The sequence below is a fragment of the Lytechinus variegatus genome, chromosome 14 (genome assembly GCF_018143015.1).
Source record: "Lytechinus variegatus isolate NC3 chromosome 14, Lvar_3.0, whole genome shotgun sequence".
In the NCBI taxonomy this organism is placed as follows: domain Eukaryota; kingdom Metazoa; phylum Echinodermata; class Echinoidea; order Temnopleuroida; family Toxopneustidae; genus Lytechinus; species Lytechinus variegatus.
The window spans coordinates 31,027,103-31,035,840 of NC_054753.1; the positions used below are offsets into that span (position 1 = coordinate 31,027,103).

Here is an 8,738-nt window from a genome sequence, read left to right on the forward strand (position 1 = left end):
TTACGAAGTTTGCAATTGGATAAAAATCAAGACCGGGGGGGGCACTTACATTGACAAGCGGATACCATGCGCACCCAAAAAACACGTAAAACATGTAAAAAGGATGTATTTTTCAAGATGGGGCACGTTACGTAATAAGCGTGTCAAAAACACTAAAATAATGAAAAAAGGGTATCTATTTCGCTGTATAGGAAAGCTACATGTTTTGGGTTAAATTTGCAAGGGTATACAAATAGACTAAAATGTTTTTAATATAAAGGATGTACTTTTTGCCCCAACAGCCAACATTATGTGTTTAGAGTCCAATTTGCGAGAGGTGTGGGAGGTGGGACCGTGCTAAACCCAATTATGTATAAGGTAAAACCAATGTCCGTGACGTATAACAATTAAAATATTGCTGTATTTGTTTAGGGGTTCCACACAGGGAATAATTTCCAATTAGGGTATCGTTTTGTTTCCAATACTTGTTAAGGGTAGGGTTTCACACGCCAATAATTGTTAAGGGATGCATTTTCAGAATAAGAAAAAGACTTGTTTAGGGTGCCTTACAAGACCCCATGGTTGCACATAGTATCCACCCGTCAATGGAAGCAGTGCCCCCCTCCCATGACTATTTTGGTGATCATTCTACATGCAGACTTTGTTATTAACTTCATTCTGTAAAAGTGTATTTTTTATATTTTCTTTTTGTGTCCAGATTCTTCAAGTTTGGTGCAGATGATGACCAATCATGAGCAAGAAGAAGAAAGACGGCCAAAGAGATCCCATCAACCTTGCCTCTATTATGATTGAAGTACGTGAATCCCGAGATACATGTCTCATACTCAGTGTGGCCAGAATTGAATCACTCTGTTCTACTCGCGAGGTGGATGTGAATTCCAGGAATTACCTTGGATGGTCACCGCTGATGATTGCATGTATGCACACAAACAATGAATTGGTTAGCTTTCTACTGAAGCATGGTGCAGACCCGAATGCTACAAGCACCAAAGGGGGTAACACACCTATGCATTTTGCATCAATAGGATGCAATTGCTGCTGCTTGTGGGGAGAAAGCTGTCACTTATTTGATAGCTACCTTAACAAGGTAGCCAAGAAGCCAATAATAGACATGATGAGAAACCTGATCAGTCATGGAGCAACCCTGCAGTGTAATTCTGATGGGTTGGATCCCCCATCTTTTGCTGCACGACACAAATTCAAGGCTTCTGTGGACTTTTTCGTGAATAGGGGTACATGTAGATTAAAGGTACCCTCTGAACAGAAAGCACGAGCTTGTGAAATCTATGCTGTGGTAGTTGCATTGACTATGGGCTATTGCAAAGCTGATGATGTAACTCCTCATGAATATCTCTGTAAAGCGTTTGCTATCCGGAAGGGAAGTGGAGTGCCAGTACCAGATCAGGAGAGAGTAGGAATAGCCAATCATTTTTCCTTATTTAGAATGAAGGCATGCACCACCGAAAAGGATTGGCAACAAATTCAATCTGACAATTGGGCTGTAAGAATACAGTGCTTCCTAGTTGCATGTAGAGTGTTACCAGTGGAAAAGAGGGACATATATCTCTTTCCAAGACTTCTAACCCATGGACATGATTGTTATCTCTTTTCCAAAGGAAATGAACGGCGTTCTGAGGGTACTCAAATATTTGAGGAAGCAGTCCAATGGGAATTGAAATCCACCACGGCCAAGCTGGGGAGTGTCTTGAAGATGATCCTTAATGTCCTCTACGTCATTTTCTTTGTTAGGCGAGATATTCAGCTAAGACATGACCTTTTTGGGGAGTGCTACAAGCTTCTTGAACTTTGTCTTCAAGAATTCACAGAACTCTCAGATTCTCATCTACACAAGTTTGCAACAGAGTTGGCCCATGATCACCTTGGAGCATTCCTCTATCATGTTCCTCTCTATGATTTCTCCATGTCAAAGGAAATGTTCAAGTCACTTCTTCAAGTCTTTGGACGTATGATTTGTATGATGAGAAGAAGATGTGGAAGAAGTTCCCCATCAGTTACCCACTATATCATGGATAGGATGACTCAAATACTCTTGGACTCTGATAGTAAGGGTACATTGAAAGAAAACCGTGTGAAGCTGCTCATATCAGCTCTAGTTCAGTGTGAAGATGCGACACAGATAAGTGACAGTGGTAATTCAATGTTGCATCCTTTGTTCAATATTATCACTTATGATCTGTATCCATCATTACTCCGGGATGTGTCTCTTATCCTTATCCGCAATGGATGTGATCCTGATGTTCACAATGCTGATGGTAAGACTGTAAAAGAGATGCTTTGTAATTACGTATTCTTTGATCCAAACTCACCTAAGGACAAACAAGTGGTGACTGTCATCTCTCCACCCACAGAAGTTTTGAGATTGGAAGAGATAGCAGCTAGGACAATCTTACGTCACAAGATACCCCATGAAGGTATTCTGCCGAGACACCTGTCTGTCATGGTTAAAGGAGAACCTGAACCAGACGCAGAGCTCTTTCTTTCAAGTCCTCCAAGATTTAATTTTAAGTATGGTGATTGGGATTATGATGATGAGAGATTGGATGAGTCTGATGATGATGATGATGAGTCTGATGAGTCTGATGAGTCTGATGATGATGATGATGATGATAGTTGGGATGGCGAGAATGATGATTAGGAATATGTGGAGCATTTGCTTGTCACAGTGTCAATAAGGAGAATTGCTATGTGGAAGTCATGGTTAGGATTACTAGTAGCTGAAAAGGAGGAGTAAAGAAGAAAATGATAACTTATTTTGAGTTACTATTTCAATTATCAGAGAATTGAATGATAATGTAAGCATTGATCCAGTTCACATCAAATCTTTTTAACCACGATTGTAGGCCTACTATGCTTACTTCAACAGCTGCTATACTTATATACTAAAATTGTTTTATTACTGATTCATATTGCTCTAAACCAACAAGGACAAGGTGCTAAACATAGCAGTGTTCTCAAGTTACATTTGTTTTACAGAGAGGTATTTGATGATGACTGCAGTATGAGCCTTTAAAGCCTGTGTATAGCTTTGGTAAAGGGTCAATAATGTGATTGATAATCGAATATCATCTAATATGACAGTCTTACTGAAGCGTACAGACCGTTAGATATTTTTCCAACTGCACTTCTCTGAGAAAATTTCAAATATTCAAATCTTGGATATATAGCGCCCTCTCTCGGCGATGCTTGTTTTGAATTTTAAAAATGGGCATTCAAGCACTTATCTTATAAATTTAGTGATTAGATATCCAAAAGTTACAGACAAAGAACATATCTTGACAGTTTCAGCCCATTCCATGATTTGGAATAGGATTTAATTGAAAGACAAAAACACACAGATATTTTAATTTGATCGGGTGACCCGATCAAGTTAAATTCCCATGTAAAATCGCAAAATTTATCCTGTAAAACACATTTTCATTTCATATCCTCCACATCATAACTGTTATAGGGCATATCCATTCATATTAGCTAGTTATGAATTGGAATAGTGATATGTGCATTTTGGTGGATTTACCAAAACTATACACAAGCTTTAACATATTGATAATAATAATAATAGTAGGCATATTATGGGGTGTTTCACAAAGAGTGACTTAGAGTCACACTGAGAAGCACTCAACCTAATTCCATTGATGACTACATAGTAGTTGACATTATCTGACCAATGCGTTGATGTGTTAAAACTTGGAATTTAAGTATGACTTTTTATAAGTCTTTGTGAAACAAGCACCCCCAAGACCAGTACAATGCATGGAATACTGTACAACCATGAATGTCAGAAATCTATTCCTTACACAATGGAGTATAATTGTTTGCAGGAATTGTTTACTTCTTCTGAGGGAATCAAGCAGAAAAAGGATTCAAGTGTATATAAGGGCAATTTTCCTTCAAATTCTCTATTTGAAATAACAACATTTAATCTTTCAGATTTGCAAGCATAAAACCTATTTCCATGCAGTATATACTAATTGTATTCTACCAAAAGATAAAGGGTTTAATTCTAAGAGATAGCTTCTTGTTCTCAAGCTTACTTCTCAGGCTTTGCCCCCCCCCCCCTGAAATTTTCCTATTCAAATTGATCATTCATATTGGATGTCACAAAAGCTTTCATCCATCACATGCAAGTTTACTTACCATTCAATAAACCCTGAGGAAAAATAAAAGCGACAATTTTATTCTAGAATAATAATTAATACCCTTCGTAATTCATCCTTTGAAGATAGCATTAGAAAACATGAATTCAAATACAATCTTGCAAAACAATTATAGTATAGTGGCAGAATTTTCTACTGAGATAATTGGTTATTATCCCCACTGCAAGATGTATGTGTTGATGTTGTCACCAGTTTTGGTATTTGTTCATATTGCCCTTTTGACAGAGTAGTTGGTTGTTTCATCCTTTCCAGTGTGTTGATCGGTGTTAAAATTGTTTTGTGATCATGATTTGGGCCTACAGCTGTGTTCATCACTTTGATGGTAGAACTGCCAATTTGTAATCATGTTTTGATGAAGAGTTTTGTCTGACTTGCACCGACTAATGTTTATACGAAGCTGCTGAAAATCATTGCATTTTATCCAACGGGGGATCCAGGGGGAGCACATCCCACCCTGCCCCCCCCCCCTGAGAGATGTAATAAAAAAAACATGTTTTAGTTAAAATTCTCGTCCATATGCAAATGAAGGCCGTTTTTTTATTAGAAAATCACATACCACACTCTACAATACATGAAATTTAAGAGACGAGGTTCATTATCAATATCATGGATAATTCAGGGTAGTTAGCTTGCTAATTCGTGTGGGATTAGTAAAATAATATAAATTTTATGTCCAAACATATTTTAGAAAATGCTGGAGTGAGTACTTATTTAGATTTATTTCGATCTATGTATTGACCTGTTCACTAAATGTTATTACTCGATAATTAAAACATTTTCGTTTTGAGATTTTAAAGAGTACTCAAGGGTCGAAGGAACATTTATTACAAATACATTTAGGATTGTAAAATGTAATGAGGTCAGAAATTTGCAGATATATTGAAAAATAAATGGAGTATTTAAGCTTCATGAGGTCCTGTGATTCACAGGAAGGCACAGATGCTAAATTCATAAAGTTAAGTTTTTTTTGAAGTATGCTTATTTTTAGTCAGGTATGTGTATACACTTGTTCGATATTTTTAAACACATAAAATAATAACATATTCAATAGTCCAAATGAAAAAGTGGGTTCGCAAATTATATTTGTGGCGTTATTCCAAAGGTTTCAAACTTTGTTCATTCAAAATAAATATGAAGTGTGTTACAAGATAACTTACTGTACAATCCTTAGGCCTATTCGGAATGTTGAACCTCATTTCAAACCTTCAAATTGATTTATCTTATGATTATTCAATCCCATTAAGTAACAAACCTATGAGAAATTGCTGGAGTGAGTACTAATGTGAGATTTATTTTGATCTACGTACTAGGCCTATTCACCAAATGTTATTACTCAATGTTTGAAACATTTCCATTTTGAGATTTTAAAGAGTACTAGGAAACATTTATTACAAATGCGTTTAGGATTGTAAAAAAATAATTAGGAAACAGAAATTCAGGCTTCATTAGGTCCTGTACTTAACCACAGGAAGGCACAGATGCTAAATTCATGAGGTTAAGATTTCTTGAAGTGTACTTAGTAGTTGGGTATGTGTATACACTCGCTCTGAAAGTTTGTTTTTTGTGAAAAGCGCAATATGAAACAAGTTCATTTTTGTAAATGATATTTGTAGAATTGTTTCAAAGGATTGTTAATCCGCCAATAAGAGAAGGTATGTTACGAGATAAGTTCTGCCCATGCCTTAGGCCTATTCGGAATATTGAACCTCATTTCAAACCTTCAAATCTTTGGATATCCCATGGAGTAACTAACCTTCAAAATAACAAGCTATGCTTAAATGTTTGAAATACTGTCATTTTTTAATCTCATACTTTCAGGCAACAAAATAAAAGTTACAGATGGACAAGCAGGGTTTTTTTTATCTAAGAGACAAATTTGGTTGAGATGTTCATTTTGAAGTTTAAAAAATGATTACCTGTGCCTTTTTCAGTTTGTATTTTTTTGTCTTCCAAACTACATAACCTGAAAATGTGTTCTGGTTAAAGATGTTTGATTGTGATTATGTAATTAATAAAGATTTTTTGGAAAGCATAAAAAGAGTATATTGTATTGTGTACATATTTCTTTATGACATATCCAAGCGGGAAAGTAATGATGGCCTCCCTACTTTTTATGTATTTCAAAATCACAATTATCTCAATTTTTTGTTCAAACTCCTTATAATGGTTAATTGGCAAATTTTGTTACTCTGGAATAGTTTACCCAAAAGAAATTTTGTAGAATAAGAAGGCAAGGGGAAAGGAGAGACGTTACATCAAGCAGCTCGTTCATATAAAACATATTACTCCAAAATCTTTATTGAAAAAACTTGCAAAATTTCATAACTTTTTGAACTTGTTATATGATTTCTGTATTAATGTTGACTTGTTTCAATTTTCTCAATATCTGATCTGGGTACCCCTTACTAGTTTAGCCATTCCACGTTTGGTCAATTCTCTAAAAGTTCATAATGCTTTTCCAATTCCTAACGAGATTTATGTGTGTACTGTGAAACAGTATTATGAAATTATATGAAATATGTAATATAGGTTTTCCTATCCAATTTCATCAGAGTTGCAATTAAATTAATGAAAGGACGTTCAAATTCGAAATATTTCGTCCACCCTCTGCACACATAGTTCATTTTCATTCATTTAGTATTCAGTTCCGTTCTATGTAATTCCTTTCAATTCTGTAGAAATTCAATTTAGAGAGAAATTCGTTCAAATTAATGGCCCTTAGGTGTCATTTAATTTCGCGACGACGAGCTGATCGTTTAATTTCGCCGAAACACCATTTTCAATTTCATTTATCGGCACACATAATTGCACTTTAAACTTCCAAATTCAGATAACATGTTTCTGTATTCAGTTTTTTTCAAACTTTACCCTTTCTATTTTTTGCGGATCTTTTCAGTTAGAATCATTTTATTCCATTATGATTGATAAAGACGTAATTCATGTAACACTTAAAGGATATGGTTGTAAACGCTTATTCTTTTAGTGATTGATGAGTTGGTGAAGGGGCGGATCCAGGATTTCCCAAAAGGGGGCACATTTTCTGGAGGAATATGACGAGCAAAAAAAGAAGGTTTTTAACAAAAGAATAAGGGTAATTGTGCCTCTCAAAGGGGGGGGGGCACGAGTTGGCTGTGCCCCCCCCCCCTGGATCCGCCATTGAGTGGGTGGATGACCTAGTATGCCAATGGTAGGTATTTTTTCTTCATCATCTTGTTCTTTTTTATATCACATAATTGTATATAATTTAAATCGTTTTGGGGAAGGGATGGGTATCATGGTATTGACCACAGTCTATAGTTATGAAAGTGGAACAAAAACGAGTTGTTGTTCCGATGATGGTCTGTCAGATGTAAAATTCAGTAAAATTTTTAACATCCAATTTAGGAGTAAAACCCATTTCGATAATTATACAAAAGAAGTAAAAAACAACAACAACGAAAAACACTGTCCATATCCTGTAAGTGATTGCATATTAATGATTTTGAATTCCTAAACGTTCGCAAGGAAGGTACCGGTGCGAATTTGAAAACACTACTCAGCTATTTTAATTTGATCGCTCTTTATAAATGTTTAAATGAGATAACTATGAAATCGCGTGCCATTAGAATTAAATTAAATTAAGTATTTGGCTATTTAAATGCTGATCTCATAGGTCATTCAAATTAGTTGCAAATTGAGTTATTACATCATTAAATCGGTTGAAATTTTGACGAAATTGGACGGGAAAACCTATACTTGATTTCATAAATGTTGCTTTTTGTAACATGAACATCTATCTTGGCCAGGGCTCTGTAACGCAAAGGTTTGCGATGAATTGCAAAATATGAAATAACCGCATTGATTGGTTCCCGGTCAGTATTTTAAGCAGAACGCACATGCAACGGTGATCTTGATTGGTATTTAGCGATTGATTGCAAACCTTTGCGTTAGGCAACCCTGGTGCCTAATCAAAATGATCTGCGTAAGTTTTTCATTTTAATTGCTTGATTCAGAGAAAATGAAAGGAAATAAGTGGAATAAGGAGTATAAAGAAGAGAGAGAAAGGAGCTTAGAAACTGAAAATGGTGGAGGAACATTAGAAAGAAGAAAGGAAGGGAAAAGAGAGAACGGGTTAAAGGGGGCGAAAGAAAGAAGAAAAGGAAACAAAAAATTGATTTGAATAAAAAAGTTAAAATCCAATAAGCATAACACTGAAACTTTCATCTAAATCGGATGTAAAATAAGAAAGTTATGACATTTTAAAGTTTCGCTTAATTTCACAGAACAGTTATATGCTCATCCTGGTTGCTATGCATGCAAATGAGGAGACTGATGACATCACTCACTATTTCTTTTGTAGTTTATTTTATGAAATATTCTAATTTTCTCCTCAATGGCGAGTGAAACGGTGATCAATTCCTCCCCGAACATGTGGAATTAGCATTGTTTGATACAATATGATTCAGTCAAGTCGGTTATGGTCAAATCTCTAAAAAAATTAAACATTGTTTAATTCAAACAATAAAAAACAAAAGAAATGGTGAGTGGACATCATTGACTGACTCATTTGCATGTCACAGAGTT

The 8,738-nt window shown here is 35.5% G+C and overlaps 1 protein-coding gene across 1 annotated transcript; it reads left to right on the forward strand.

The window, feature by feature from the left end:
- The first annotated feature begins 701 nt into the window (after window positions 1–701).
- On the forward strand, window positions 702–2,656 carry LOC121427307. The gene has a single exon (XM_041623645.1). It carries the CDS (start codon window positions 731–733, stop codon window positions 2,654–2,656), a length of 1,926 nt encoding a protein of 641 aa, XP_041479579.1. The 5' UTR covers window positions 702–730.
- Window positions 2,657–8,738: the final 6,082 nt, after the last annotated feature.

Coding starts and splice junctions, on each gene's coding strand:
- LOC121427307 (XM_041623645.1), top strand. CDS start 731: ATGAGCAAGAAGAAGAAAGACGGCCAAAGAGATCCCATCAACCTTGCC.